At 45.6% G+C, this 15,652-nt stretch overlaps 1 protein-coding gene across 5 annotated transcripts; it reads left to right on the top strand.

Annotated features, from left to right (window-relative positions):
- The first annotated feature begins 1,180 nt into the window (after window positions 1–1,180).
- LOC125545516 (protein SEMI-ROLLED LEAF 2) lies at window positions 1,181–8,772 on the top strand. 5 transcript variants are annotated; one of them, XM_048709477.1, is made up of 20 exons: window positions 1,183–1,460; window positions 1,601–2,186; window positions 2,312–2,386; window positions 2,585–2,700; window positions 2,774–2,888; window positions 2,977–3,105; window positions 3,831–3,878; window positions 4,197–4,336; window positions 4,416–4,612; window positions 4,732–5,024; window positions 5,116–5,265; window positions 5,354–5,731; window positions 5,834–5,983; window positions 6,796–6,871; window positions 7,042–7,169; window positions 7,276–7,476; window positions 7,571–7,708; window positions 7,807–7,938; window positions 8,040–8,231; window positions 8,345–8,772. In XM_048709477.1, exons 2-20 carry the CDS (start codon window positions 2,052–2,054, stop codon window positions 8,486–8,488), a joined length of 2,937 nt encoding a protein of 978 aa, XP_048565434.1. In that variant the 5' UTR covers window positions 1,183–1,460; window positions 1,601–2,051; the 3' UTR covers window positions 8,489–8,772. The 5 variants fall into 5 exon arrangements, with proteins under 5 accessions (XP_048565435.1, XP_048565434.1, XP_048565432.1 ...); XM_048709475.1 differs by having other exon boundaries at window positions 1,563–2,186; XM_048709476.1 differs by having other exon boundaries at window positions 1,183–1,514.
- Window positions 8,773–15,652: the final 6,880 nt, after the last annotated feature.

Here is a 15,652-nt window from a genome sequence, read left to right as displayed (position 1 = left end):
AACTTGTGCTCTGTTTTTTTTATATAACAAACTCATGCTAATATATAACACTCTTACAGAACATGGCAATTCCATGAGCTCCTGAATTAGCATCTCTACTATTTTTATAACTCTCAAGGCTCTCTTTCATGCCACAACTTCTTTATTGAAGTCAACAATAGTGGATTTGTACCTGGACATGTGACAAGGCAAGAGCAAACATTCGACATACATGCAACTAGTCTTGACAATTTTTGATATCTTGAGGCACCATGAGGAATTTTTGCAAAGCCTGAAGCTTAGCTTACTCAACGGAAGAATAGATAAGCAAACACATCACAAGGCAACCAAATAACCCCTCCACACGAGTCTCTTGCCACCTACACCCACGAAGTTGAGGAGAAATGGGGGTCAAAACTTGGGTCAGGATTTATATTTACCCAACAAATGGGAGGGGGAGGGGGGGGGTCACATTTGATGTGTACATCATGAACACTCTCCATCATGCCCCAGTCTTCTTTCTTCAAGTCAATAATAGTTGACCTATGCATATGAGGAGAGAGCAAATGCTCAACATACACAATCAATCAATTACAAGAATAACATGCATCGGATATTTTGGGGCACTATGAGCGAAAGTCCTCTTCTGCTCATGACCACATATGCACATGTTGTAAATAGTAAATTAGAAACAAATGGTAAAACAATTTTAGAAAGAAACTTTTCCGAGCATCAGACCACATCACACCAGAACCCGCTAAACCCTGGGTTCACTCCCGCCGTCAACGCCGTGCTGCCTGCTCGCTCGCTCCTGGCTCAGTCTCGTTCATCGCCGCCACTATCAGCGACGGCGTCCCCTCTCACCCTCGAGGCCGCGTGGAATTGACCGAAGACGCCGAAATTTTCAGCCGGCGAAGAATAGCAAACCCGCTAAATTTTTCTTAAAGCAAAAGATACATGGCAGTGCCCTAGCCACGTCGGGCCCAACATCAATGTCAACCAAAAAAAATACAAAAATCAAGCCGGCGGGGGGCGGATTCGTAACTTCCGCTGGCCAGGCAAGGCCTGCCGGCAGCGCAGGACCCAAACGGCGCCTCGCGCAACGTGCCCACCTGTCAGATTCCAGAACAGGGCAACGAGCAGCCGCCTTCTTTTTCTTTTCTTTTGCCGAAAAGCCCCTCGAAGAATTCCCCCGTTCGCACGCACGGTGGAGAAACCGCAACGCGCTTGCCCAGAGCTGTGCCCGTGCCGCCGCTATGAATGTTCCGCCGCACCTCCAGCTGCCCGCATTTTACTAGTCCTCCTCCAACCCCTCCCCCTCCCCATCCTCCCAGCGGCTGCGGCGAAGGCGACAAGGAGCCGCCGAGGCGACCGTTGCCCCGTTGTCGCCTCCAGCTACTCCCACCCACCTGCCCGCCCGCACGCCACGCAGCCGCCGCCCGCCGGCCACCGGATTCGCCGCTCCCCCCTTTCCCTTTCAGGTGGGTGGATCCGTCGTCGGTTCCTTTCTTTGGTGCCCCCCTCGTCTCCTCCGGGTTCGCTCCTTGCCTCATTTGCGTCTGGCCGCGATCTGAGTTGCGCAGGACGCTGGTTCTGAGGAAAAAGAGTTGATCTTTGGCAGGGGCTGGATTCAGCCGGGCGTCGGCGGCTGTTCTTGGCGCCGTCGCGCCGCGGCTCGGAGTTCGCCAGAGGGGAACGCCGCGTTCTTTGCCGGATTTGACCCGGGGAATTCGCTGCCTTTTAAAAGTCCCAGCACCGGCCTGGATTAGATTTGGTCAGAGGCGACTCTGACGCGAGGGGAATTCTTGCCGTTTCTTGATCTCAGCCGGGTCAGGGGACTCCGACTGGCTACCCGAACGTGAGGAAGGCGAGGAGGTCCTCTACTCTACTCTAGTCCTCCCTGCCACAACCAATTCGCGTTGCTTCAGCCCAGTCTGATCGAAGTCCAAGGGAGTCCAGTTCTTGGAACTGCCGTCGTAGCAAAGAGGGCGGACAGTTGGAGTTGCAGTTGTGCCGTCTCACCACATTTGGATCAAAAAGCTTCGGGGGCCTTCTGAGGGAGGAGGAGAAGGATGGGGGTCATGTCGCGGCGGGTGCTGCCGGCGTGCAGCAGCCTCTGCTACTTCTGCCCCTCGCTGCGGGCGAGGTCACGGCAGCCCGTCAAGCGCTACAAGAAGATCATCTCGGAGATCTACCAGCTGCCCGCGGTATGGCCAATCCCTGCCTGCTAGCGTTCCAATTTTCTAGTCATGGTAGTGTGGTTCTGCATGATGGGTGTGTTGCATTCAAATGTGTGGGAGTTTGCTAATTGAACTTTGCAATGCTGCCTCAGGATGGAGAACCGAATGACAGAAGGATCGGGAAACTCTGCGATTACGTCTCGAGAAATCCAACCCGCATACCAAAGGTAACACATTCGGCATCCTCCCTGCTTTTCTTACTATATCGTGTGGCCTCTAATAATTGTCACTGGATCACTACACATTGAAATGATGCTTAGCTAGTTGCCTGTTAAGGATTTTATAGCTATGTTTTGAAGATGGAACTGAATGAATGGCAGACTTCGTAAAAGCGGAATTAATTTTACTCTTATTTTCCTGAACAGATCACAGAGTATCTTGAGCAGAGATGCTATAAAGAACTGAGACATGATAATTTCACCCTGGCCAAAGTTGTTCCATGCATATATAGGAAACTTCTGCGTTCATGCAAGGAGCATACGTAAGTGCAAATATTGTTTATTCATTGACGCATTTGTGACTAATCTTGGCTAACAGACCGGTTTCTTATTCAGACCATTGCTGGCCACAAGCACATTGTGTATTGTTCGCACTCTTCTAGATCAGAAATCAAGTGATGATTTGCAGATCCTGGGCTGTCTATTGCTTGTTGACTTTCTCGATGGACAGGTTATTAACGTAACACATACCAACTTAGATTTAATTTATTTTCTAGGTACTTGCCATCTGCTTATTTTTAAATTGAATGTTTATATAGGTTGACAGCACGCATATGTTCAGTTTAGAAGGCATGATACCAAAACTATGCAAAATTGCTCAAGAACTAAGGGAAGATGACAAAGGGATCCGCCTTCGATCTGCTGCACTCCAAGCTCTTGCTTCAATGGTAAGACAATCTATTGCTTAATTGTTCTGATGAGAAAGGCAAGACTGTCGTTTGTTTGCCAGTCAAGGCTTATATTTTACAATTGTGTTAAACCAGGAATAATCATGCCGAACAAATGAACTAATTACCATTTGCATCTACTCCCTCCGTCCGGAAATACCTGTCATCAAAATGGATAAAAGGGGATGTATCTAGACGTATTTTAGTTCTAGATACATCTCTTTTTATCCATTTTGATGACAAGTATTTTCGGACGGAGGGAGTATTATACAATTTCACATGCTTCATAAATATGAACTTTTGTACCTCAACTATATGTTTTCAAGGTTTTCAACAGATAACGAGACATTATTATATAGGCTCTATATCCATCTTTCACTTTCGGTGGAACAAATACAATTTTTGTGCATCGTGCTGATATCGTGCAATGCTATGTTCTGTCATAGTAGTACTGTACTTTGTAACAAAATGTAAAGATAAAATAATAATTCATGCTTATGTTTCTGCATTACCGGTCCTTCCCAGCAAGTACGGTCATAGGAGTAGGAGTGATTAAACTGGGAAAATTTATTTTATATCACAGTCTGACTGTTCGACCACTTGTAACCTTTACTTTCTCTGCATTACTGATTCTTCCCAGGAAGTAATATCATAGGAGTAGAAGTGATTAAGTGTAGAAAATATATTTTCTATTGCATTTTGACTGTTTGACCACCTGTAATCAGGTCGAATACATGGGTGACCACTCGCATATCTCAATGGAACTTGATGAAGTAAGTCCTTATTGCCTTTTATTTTATGCACGCTGGATACTTTCTTTGTTATTTTTATTTCCTGTATGGATTTCTTATGTAGTAGAATTGTAGAAATAGGATCATCGATTAGTGGAAAGAGATATAATTATAATCAAAGTTCAGCGAATTCCGAAATAGCATGTCTACCATACTTAATACAGTAAGAGTACACTAATTTTAATTCGAAGTGAACCAGAAACAACCATTCATGAAGCAAAATGTTAGCATAGATGTTTCAGCTCAAATAGCATCTCAGAGTGGCTATCTAATTAATTTCCAATTCATTCTTGAACCCAGGTTGTCTCAGTGATAATAAGCTGTTATGAGGCTAATCAAACTCTCTCAATAAAAGAGGTCGTCAGATTTCAAGATGATGATGATTTGACAATGTTGGCAGTATCTGGGCAAAATAATGCCAAAGTGGCAGCTGATACAATGTGAGATCTTCTGCTCATTAACATTTTTAGATAGTAATGCACATTTTTTTATCTCTTTAATAATTTTATGTGTTAGCAGGGCTGCATCTGAGAATCCAGCACACTGGGCAAGGGTTTGCTTGCGTAACATGGCCAATATTGCAAAGGAGGCAACAACAGTGCGGCGTATTCTTGATCCTCTGTTTCGCCTTTTCGATAGCCACAATTACTGGTCTCCTGAAAGTGGGGTTTCCCTTTCTGTTCTACAAGAAATGCAAACACTGATGGACAAATCAGGTGCAGCAATTTTCTCCCATGTAATTTCTTCGCTTGTTTTTCCCTTTCAGTGTTGCTTTTCAGTTGGAAGCATTGAGAGAGATTGAATACTCCGTTGAATCTTGTTTTTATAATTGCAGGGCAAAATGGCCATTTGCTGCTATCTTTTACTATAAAGCACATTGATCATAAAAGTGTTGCCAAGATGCCCGCCAAGCAAATAAGCATTGTAAAAGTTGCTTCTCATCTTGCGAAGCAGGCAAAGTCGCATGCATCGGTAACAATAGCGAGTGCAATCAGCGATTTAGTAAAACACTTGCGAAAATGTATGTACCGTGCTGTTGAAGCATCAAATGCTCAAGCTGATATTGACAAGTGGAACAGTGAACTTTATGTGGCCTTGGAGGAGTGTCTGGTGCAATTGACAGAGAAGGTTGTTGTAATCTTTCGGCACTTCATTACATAACTATTTTCCTGCTTTAGCGTATAAATCTGTAAGAAAAGTTTTTTGTTGTGCTGATTAGGTTGGGGATGTTGGTCCTATTCTTGACATGGTCAGTGTAATGCTCGAGAATCTCTCGTACACTGCCAACATCGCCAGGACAACAGTGTCATCTGTTTACCGCACAGCACAAATAGCAGCTTATGTGTACAAGTCATCATACAACCAGAAAGTATGTTTTTGATATTTCCACTACTGTAGAGAAATGATTTAGAAGTAGGACATCAATATTAATTGGCATTTCCTTGTACATGACTCAGGCATTTCCAGAAGCTTTGTATCACCAGCTTCTCCTAGCAATGATGCACCCAGACAATAAGACAAGGATTGGCTCACACCGTGTTTTATCCACCATTGTCGCGCCTTCGTTGTTATGCCCATGGTCAGCCATAGGTTTTCCTGTCCCAATGAAGGTCAATGGGTCGCAGAGTGTGCTTTTGTTGGCATTGTCAGCTTTCTCTTCTGAGACCATAATGGATGAACTGCAGTCTAGAAGTAGGATCAAGGAATCCTTGCAGGAAAACGAGAAACCAGAAGCTGTGGTAAGTGCTGAGAATGGATATGCACATACAGAACCAAATACAAGGCAGTCTTCAGGGAACACATATTTCAACGATCGTCTTTCCACTTTTAAAGATGTATGAAGTCCAGCTAGTATTATTAGTATTTTACTATTTTTTACCTTGGGAGTTTTTGACCATACAACTGATACATCTTATTTTCCTTACATCTGTGAGCAGAACTCAAAGTTAATGAAGTTGAACAATGGCCAACTTGTTCTTCTTCTTTCATCTATTTGGAGTCAAGCATCCCTCGAAGATAACTCACCTTCAAATTTTGAGGCAATGGGCCATACTTACAATGTTGCTTTATTGTGTTCGAAAGCAAAAGTAAGTCGAGCTTCGTACAATATATTCTTGCTACCCACTATTGAAGAAGACCATATCTCAAATAGAGGAATTTGTTCCTACCCCCTTGTGGACTATTACCACATTCTAGAGCTGTTGTCAGTTAGCGCTTTGAGATCCTCATTTTAAACCTCGGTAATACCAATTGTACAGTGCTCCCATGTCTAAAACAGGGTCAATGTGGTCTATATTAGTTCATTTGTAATGCATAACAACTAACATGCATTCCAATGGATTAGTAGGTAAATATGGATTGGTCCATCACAGAGAGCATCCAATGGATTAGTAGGTAAATATGGGTTGGTCCATCACAGAGAGCATCCAATGGATTAGTAGGTAAATATGGATTGGTCCATCACAGAGAGCACAGTGCTGCATAGTGTAGAGACATAAAATATGTGAATCTTCAAGATAGATAGTAAGGTTATAGCCTGTCCGAGGCTACTTATGATGACCTTGAAATGATTTCAGATTTATAAGGCTATTGCTTTGTTCTGAAACCGCTGGAATGATCACATCACACAGTTGGAATCCATTGAGTCACTTTAACCAGTATTTTGCACACCATTTGAATTTGTTCTGAAGGCACTGGAATGATCGCGGCACACAGTTGGAATCCATCGAGTCATTTCAACCAGTATTTTGCACACCATTTGAATTTATCTACAAGATATAACTTTTGTATATTTTATTGATGTTGGAAGCATGAAACTTACTTTAAATTCTTAGAATATTGAACCAGAGATACCATCATGTTATGTACTGTTTAATTGACCAGTTAAGTTTTATGACAGACCTCCAGTCATGTGGCACTAGTTCGATGTTTCCAGTTGGCCTTTTCTCTCAGGAGGTTGTCTCTGAACCAAGATAGTAAGTTGCTGCAACATTGCCTCTCAAACCAAACAGTTGTTCCCTTTTTATTTTTCTATTAAAAAACAAAAGATAATGTCCAACATATTCGTATGCAACATATTTATAACAGTATAGCAGTTGAATTCATGGCTTGATCTCATATTTTTCTTTTTCCACTGTAAATGAAGATGTTGTGCAACCATCTCGGAGAAGGTGTTTGTATACAATGGCATCAGCAATGCTTATTTTTTCAGCAAAAGTTGCTGATATTCCTCAGATAACCCATCTTGTCAAAGCCGCAGTGCCAGAGGAAATGGTTTGTTGATATCCACCATGTGAATATTTCATTTGGATGGTCTACCCGCAATCACATATAGGTCTGTAATTAGTATGAGCTATAATGTGCTTTGTTAATTTTGCAGGTTGATCCTCATCTTTGCCTGATTGATGACTGCAGACTCACTGTTACTTCTGCACAATCTTCGAACAGTGAAATGCTTTACGGTTCTGAGGAAGATGAAAGTGATGCACAAGTTTTTCTTTCAGCTGTAAATAAGGATGATACACAGTTAAAAGACAATGTGATATCCCACTTCAAGAGAAAATTTGAAAATTCACCAGAGGTGTGTAGATTTAGATTTACTTGACCGCTCTATTTCTGTGATTTAGCTAGCTGTTCAGAATCAAGAACATAACTGATAATCTTACAAATTGCAGAAGTTTGATGGGATAGAAGAACAGCTTCTTCAAGAGTTCTCCCTAGATGATTCATTTCCTCTTGGTGCTCCACTATTCATGGAGACGCCACACTCTTGTTCAATGTACGCTGAAAAGGACGATCACTGTTTTGATGAGGTCTGTACTGATCGTTTACAAATACTTGATTCTGAGTTATTATGATTTGGTAGTGCTGTTATTTCCTAACTTTTTGGCTACATGTCTTCTGACTTCAGGATGTTATTCCTTGTGAGATGGATGATGACGATGACATCGTCTTTGAACATAGTGGATCGCAGTCTGACAGGAAAACATCAGGATCTATGGCTTCATCCGATGTTCTAAACGTGAATCAACTGATGGAATCCGTATGTATCAATCTCTAAAACAATGGCACCTGAAAACCCCTCTGTTCTCTTATAAACGTGCAGCCTCCTCATCTGTTTGTACTTGAACTACTTGCTGACAGGTCCATGAGACAGCAAGGCAAGTTGCTAACATTCCAGTCTCCACCAATCCTGTGTCCTATGACCAAATGAAGAGCCAATGTGAATCCCTAGTAATGGAAAAGCAGCAGAAGATGTCTGTTCTCATGAGCTTCAAGCACTCGAGAACCGATTCGCGTAGCTCAATCGGGGAAAACGGACCGGAAACAAATGAGGCACGTGTCCTCCTGTCAGACGTTCTTAACCTTAAGCTAAATCCAGGCATCTTGTCAGTTTCTTAAACTTGATATTTCTGAAATCATGACTGACGTCTCATTGCATTTTGCAGTCATCTGCTCAATCTGAACCTGAGTCACATTTGACAAGAAAGGACTACATGCGGCGCAACGATTCGACATCCAGCGATGACCGCTCCTTCAGGTTGCCACCTGCAAGCCCGTACGACAAGTTCTTGAAGGCAGCTGGACGGTAGATCCGTGCAATGGTGTGGAACCTGACAAACTGGTTTCCAAATCTGTATACAGAACTGTTTGCAAATTAACATGTCTTTTAAGTTGATTCTTTCTGCTGTTTTTTTGTTCTCTTTCTGGGTTTTCTATTCTTTGAGTGTACAAATTTTCGACAAGGTGTACAAATTTCTGTTACCGTTGTAGGGTCCCAGAATAAATGGAAAGTGTAGTGTCTGAGTGTATGTACTTTTTGCGGGCCAGAAAAGAAAATGACCACATTGTTGTCATATATTTTTGATGTTTTTAATCTGTGCTTCTTGTCTGATTTTTATATTTATCATTGGTACCTGATTAATCTGCATCACTATGATTAGTCACCATCTGACTAGAAATACTATCCACGAGAGGAGGGGGGTAGCAGTTGGAAAAGAAAAAGCTTGCAAAATGAAACTGCCATATGCCTTAGATATTGAGTCCAGTAATTGAGGAAGTATAAGAACAACTCAAGCAGATTCGACAGAAGCACCCGTACCGCTCCCATAATTACCGCCATATGGAGGCTAGGGTGTAAAAACCACTCTAGCAGATTCTCCAACCTTGGCTCAGTCGTGTGCAGGCAGCTCCATGTTTACCTCTAGCATATGATTGGTTTGCTATCAATATTTGATTACATGATAAAGTATGAAAGTTTTTGTATTTTGTGTTTTGCGGGACTAACAAGCGAGTGGAACCACCACCACATCATCATCAGAGTAATTTTCAATTGGGAAATGATATAACCTATGATTGTTCTAACACTCAAATTACAAAGGGACACGTCTGTACCCGACCGACCGGCCGAGTGTTGGGCCAATCACGTGCGGGACGTGCGGTTCCCTTTTGATTGAGGGCTCTTTATTGTGCCACGTCACACGGCCCCACCCACGTGTAGTTCGCTCCTTATCCCCCCTCCACCGTTCTTCTTCCTCCCCTAGCTACTTCTCTCTCTCTCCATCACGAGATGTCATGGGCGCTCGCCCAATCTCCTCTTTGCCATGACCGGCAAGCCGATGGCAACCGCTCGTTGTTGCTGCAACCACGTCCTCGTCGCCTGCGATGGGCGTTTGCGTGCTACAAGCCTACAACCATGGTGAGGCAGTGTTGCGTCCGGCGTCGTGCACTGCTACAATCCATGTCGCGGTACTACAACCGGCGACTGGTAGTGCTGGAACGGGTTATGGGGCGTGCTGCAACTATGAGGTAAAAATGCTACATCGCGGAGACCACGTGCCGGGAACCGGCCTCCGGAGCTACATCCAGCGATATAAATTGCTATATCTGGCAACGACTTTTGCTGGAACCAGACGAGCGTCGACACAGTGGAGCTGCAACCATGGTGAAGTGGTGGTGTTTCGGCCGACGTAGCGAGAGGTGCTGCGGAGGACGTGACACGAGATGCAGATTGGTGGGCTTTGATCAGGGCGTTTGCGACATGCTGCATGCTCCGGCCATCTTGGCGCTCCGGTGCCCAGATCTGGTCGTGCAACCTCGCCATTCTCGGGTTTGTGGATGAGCTCCAGGCAAAAGCCTTACCCGACCTCGGTTTGTGCCGGTAACGGTGGCACTTCGGTGCCATTTTCCTCGTTGGAGGCGTGGTCGTGGAGCCTCTTTCCACCCCATGGCGGATGGGCTCTCCGGGAGAAATCCGTAGCTCTGATCTCTTGGAGCGGGCAATGATGGCGGCTACGTCGCATCCTCCTTGGAGGCGTTGCCTTGGAGAGCCAGCTACAGATGTTTGCGCCGCTCTTGTCGTTGAGGTTGGTGGATGTCGGGGCGGCGGCCCCAGATGTTTGATGTTTGTGCGTCGAGGCGGCGGCCTCGGGAACCATGGGTGGAAGCGGCTCCATGAGGAGGGGTAACATCTCAACATGGCTTGGGTGGCAATTCTGTGTCACTAGTGTGGCGGGGTTGTCGGCTCGGCCGACGCGTCCTAGAGGGGGTGGTCTGACTTTACGTCGGGGCAGCGGCCTCGGATGAGTTGGTGCAGCGGTCGTGGTCTGCGGGTGGTTGCCCTGTTCAGCTTGGGCTGTGGGTAACTAAGTCATGCGGTGTTGCAGCTCAAGGGCGAGCGATGGTATGTCGGGACGGCGGTCCCGGAAGGTGGTATGTTGGTAGACTATGCAGGGCACAACAGAGCAGCGGAGGTCGAGACGGCGGCCTCGAGAATTCGACAACATCAATTGCGTTCACCTCGTGTCGCTTGGGCGTCAAGGTTGCTCTCGATATTGTCGGCGGCGTCTCAAGCGTCGCGTTTGGTGGATTGCAGGCACCTTCACCTTGTGGGAGCGTCCCAAGTCTGCTCCTCTCATAGCAGTCATGGCTTCTTCTCTCCGGCAACAGTGGGTTCATCTGTGTGTATGCTGTTAGTGTGCTCCAATGATGGTTGTGGCACCGTTGGCAAGTGTGGTGTGGCGATTCGAGTTGGCTTGGCCATGTGGCGAGTGGAGCTTGGCCCTGTTTGTATCGGTTTTCGTCCGGTTTTCCATAATTAACCGGGCAACCTTATTCTTAATTAATGAAACGGGAAAAGCTTTTGCCTCGTGTTTCGAAAAAAAAAATCAAATTGCTATGGCCGGCATTCTTTTTTGCTGGAACTAGTCAAGCGTCTGTGCGGTAGAGCTGCATCCATGGCAAAAAAAAAAATGTTACAACTGGTAATTGTTTTTGCTGGAACCAACACGAGCGCCGAACGGCCACATGTGACATGACGCCACCAGAGTTGCTACCATGGGGCCATCTCCACCGGAGCTACGACCATCTGCACGGAGCTGCAGCCATCTCCCCCGGAGCTGCAACCATGGGTGCACATTGTTGCATGCCGTGGAGCCGACGAGAAAAACAACGGCGACGGCGTCCTCGCCCACGGCGGGCTCCTCTGGTGGTTCGACTCCTCGCCTGCGACCCTTTCGACGAGAAGCCGGTGCTTCGCCAGATCAAGTTCCCGCGTGTGCTTCACCCGCTGAACTTCGCGCCGTCCACGATCAACGGCGACTCACACCGCTGCTTGAAGGTGAGCGAGGGCCGCCTGCGGTACGTGCAGATCCATGGCTCCGACGAAGTGGTGGTCAGCATGTGGACGCTGTCCTCCAACGATCCGTCGGAGGCGAAATGGGAGCCGACGCACGAGGTGCCCTTGGTGAAGATCTGGCGCCACAAGAGCTACAAAGAGACTCCTCTGCGGCCCGGGGTGGTGCCCACTGCCCACGGTGGCGCTCGTCGACCTGATGAAGGCGCACGAGGTCTACTTCTTCCTGGACGCGCACATCTTCTCCGTCGACCTGCGGAACGGGAGCATGGTGCAGTGGGACAAGTTCGAAGGTTTGGGGATGCCGGACCTCTCCTCCCGCCTGGTCCATGCTTGGCAGTTTCCGCCGGAGCTCGCCTAGTATCGCCCCTTGCCTGGTACCATCTCGTGCGCGCTCTGTTGTCTTAAGTGTTTGCACATTTGCGTGTAAACATATAATGATAAATTGTTTCAAGGCATAGCTTCATTCATGAGAGTTCCATTCCGTGCAAACATGTGCAACATGCTGGTACCAGCATTTTGGCAAGCAACAAAGTTTTTTCAGCTGCACACACTGTCCAAGATCCCACATGTATGCATTTTTCACATTCAACCATTAAAAAATATTGATAATCTTCTCTATCCTGCAACCACAAAACTAATTAAATACTTCAAACTTGTCCTGATTCATGAAACCAAGACGAGCATCTCTCTTTCTATTCAAACAATACATGCAGAGTGAAGGTGAAGCAATACAGACATCACAATGTGGAAAAGGAAGTTCAGTCTAGAACACAATTTGGAACTTCATCTACTGCCATCCTCTTATTTGTGAGATTGTTGTCCAGCTTCATATGACACCGTGTATTTATGAGATCATTCTCCGGCTTCATTAAATCTTTGCCTTTTTACGTTGATATGGCTCTCGTAGATGATGTTATTATGCAGTCCTTGGGAAAAAAAAACAGGATTCTTTGGTGCCCAACTTGCATGCTGAAAATATGATAGTTCACCTACATTTCATTAGCTAATGTTACTTCTCACCAAATTTATATTGCCTATATTTTGCTCTAAAGTCCTACCTAAATGATATCATATTGCTGGGATTTTAAATTTCAGTCAGTAATTATATATTTGCTTAATTTGAAGGAACCGACGAGTCTGATGCCACGGTGGTTTATTTCATGAATCAATACAACTCGGTGGAGGATTTCCATGATCAAATGATCGCTGAGACGAACAGGTGAACTTGTTCTTCACCCATGTTATCCATCGTTGTTGCGGTACATTTTGCCTTACTCTAGAAACATCAACTTGTTGCATTATAAGAGTCTTTCTTGTTTCAGAACCTAATGAATGTGATCTTGTTTCAATTGATTCAGGTTGTGTCCCGAATTGCATGACATGGGTATGTAGGAGATCTAATCTCTAGCTGTTTTAATCCAATGTCTTGGTGTTTATTAATTTATTGGATTCGGCTAAAGGAAGTTCATAACAAAAATGATTGTTATCCAAATCATGGAGCATTATTTCTATGTGTAGAGAAGGAGCTTGAAGAAGACGAAGATGATTCTGAGATGAGCGAGGATCTTGAAGGGGATGGAGATGACTCCGGGGTGAGCGAGGATCTTGAAGAAGACGGAAATGACTCCGAGACGAGTGAGGAGGATCTCAAAGAGGACGACCGGGGTGAGCGAGGATCTTGAAGAAGACGGAAATGACTCCGAGACGAGTGAGGAGGATCTCAAAGAGGACGAAGATGACAAGAACTGAGATGACTTAGACGTGGAGGTGATCTAGAAGTGTGCTAATCTGTTAGGCACGGCTGCTTTGTGTGGCACCCCAGTCACCCGGGAGCATGTTGCACATTTACTAGAGATACATTGGCAACTTGAAGATCGAAGTGCATGTAACTCAATGATCTCCAGGAACACTTTCGGATACATCATGGAAACCTTTTAGATTTATGATGTCGTTTGAATTTTATGTTTGATGTACCCTGAATAATATTTATGCTTAATAATATATTCTAAAAATTAAAGTATTTTTTATGTACAATCTACATCTTTAGTATGCAACAAGTTCGGTTAAAGAAATGAATACTGCAAAAAAAAGGCAAAAAAAAGGGGCCTGACATATGGGGACGGGATAAATGGAGGGGCCGTTGGAGAAGAGGCCAAATGGGGCTTGACCCATTGGCGGACCTAAAGGATGTGCCGGGTGTGCCGTGGCACACCCAACATTTTGCAGATTTCTTTCACTACATGTCATCTTTTCCTGATTTTGTTGGTTTTACAGTACTAGAACTCAGTCACCTAAAGCTGTACACGTGCATGCAAACTTAGCAAACCATAGAAACAGCTTGACTGATTTTTCTACTAGCAGCACTACGTGTGTGTCCAGCGAAGACTCCAGTATATACATGAGCCCGGTAAAAGCTAGCTAGACCAATTCCATCGATCAACTCGACGGAAACTCTAGTGGCGACTCGTAGATTGCAAAGAAAAAAAAAGAACTCTTCGATCTACCACATTATTTGTTGAGACAATTTCGATCCACCACGTCATATTTTCAATGTTGACCCACAAATTTTCTCCTGCATCCATTCACTGACAAGTGAGAACCAGTCCATGGATACGAATGTGGAAACCGGCCATCCAAACCTAATCACCCGCCTCGACTGCTTGTCTGAATTTCGGACATCGCCGCTCCCCGTGCTTCTCTCCCCTCGCCCGCTTGCCTTGTCGCCTAGTCCCTTCCACTCCTTTCGCCACCGGCCTTCCGCCCCGAAACGGTTGCCATTGACCATCCGGATGCATGGATCACCCACATCAACCACCCGCTGGTCCATGGAAATTGAACATTGCAGCCCATTTAAGAGCATCTACAGCCGGGCTTTGCAAATCCGGCCCCTCAAACGCCCACGGACGCGACCGGGTGCGTTCGTGGATAGTGACCGGTCATGTCTCAAATTAGCCACTCTACATCCGAGTCTCTCATATTTTAACCACTAGATCCATACAAAGCATGCAAAAGAAATTCTACGTACTGCCCTAGATAATCTTCGGCGTCAGAGATGTCCACGACGACGGTGCCGGGCGCCGGCTGGACGGGCGAGTAGGAGGGCTCCGGCTCATCCTCCTCCTGCTCGACCTCATCCATGTAGGTGAACATCTTCACCTCTTCCGCGGCCTCCATCTCCTGTCGGGTAGGAGGGCGCCTTGCCCGGATCTGCTCAATGAGCTCGAGCCGGTGCTCCGGCGTTAGAAATTGGTGGCTCCTCACCCGGCGGCCTGGGTGCATGGCTACTAGGGGGACGGAGGGAATGGAAAGTGGCGGCGGCGGCGGACATGCAGAGGAAAATGTGGATGGTAGAGTTTTGGTGCCACCGGTCGACTTTAAATAGTCGGGCTAGGCACTACGCGGCCCGCTGGAGCTACGCCATGCAGTGACATTGATTCGACGGAGGAAACGAGCTTCGGATCGCCAGATTTCCGGGCGTTTCTGCGTGGGACCCTGCCGTCAGTCTGACATGGCGTGCGTGCTCGGACGCGCCGGCTCCTCCATATCCGGCCCATATTTGGACTGGATATGAGAGATGCCAGTTAGTCCGGGCGTTTGAGGCTCATTTGAGCCAACCGTCTGGGTCAAAATTTCGTGACCGGTCAGTGACCGGGCGGGTCGCTCGGGCGTTTAAGGAGGGTTTGGGGCGCCCGACTGTAGATGCTCTAAGCTCATATTCTTCTTCGTTTAAAGACATAAAAACTATTTATCCTTTGAACAAAACAATCGTCATCGTTTTGTTGTAATTGTAGGACTCTTACTTCTTGTTTTGGTGTACTTGCAGAACTCAAGATAAAGAGGATTAGTAATATTATGTCCATTTTGTTGAAAACATGAGGTCAAAATAGAAAAGGCTGCAGCTGAAGGGCAAACCGAAGTTATTCTTATGTATCTTTCATGTACGACTATTTGTATTGTAATTTCGTAAATTCGAAATTATTTTTCTGAAACATAATATGCGAAGCTTGATTGAGCTTTTTTTAATTGATTGAGCTCTTTGTGTTATTCTTTTGCCATATATGATATGACACTTAGATTAGACAGATTTTTTTAAAGTGTGCACACCCTTCATTTTTTTTCT

Source organism: Triticum urartu, chromosome 3, assembly GCF_003073215.2.
Source record: "Triticum urartu cultivar G1812 chromosome 3, Tu2.1, whole genome shotgun sequence".
Classification (NCBI taxonomy): domain Eukaryota; kingdom Viridiplantae; phylum Streptophyta; class Magnoliopsida; order Poales; family Poaceae; genus Triticum; species Triticum urartu.
This window is presented reverse-complemented; position numbering and strand designations above follow the sequence as displayed.

Excerpts from the sequence above, each read along its gene's own strand:
- LOC125545516 (XM_048709477.1), top strand. The coding sequence starts at position 2,052 with ATGGGGGTCATGTCGCGGCGGGTGCTGCCGGCGTGCAGCAGCCTCTGC. Across the intron at positions 2,701-2,773 it reads CGTTCATGCAAGGAGCATAC|ACCATTGCTGGCCACAAGCA; the intron begins GTAAGTGCAAAT and ends TTTCTTATTCAG. Across the intron at positions 6,872-7,041 it reads GTTGTCTCTGAACCAAGATA|ATGTTGTGCAACCATCTCGG; the intron begins GTAAGTTGCTGC and ends CTGTAAATGAAG.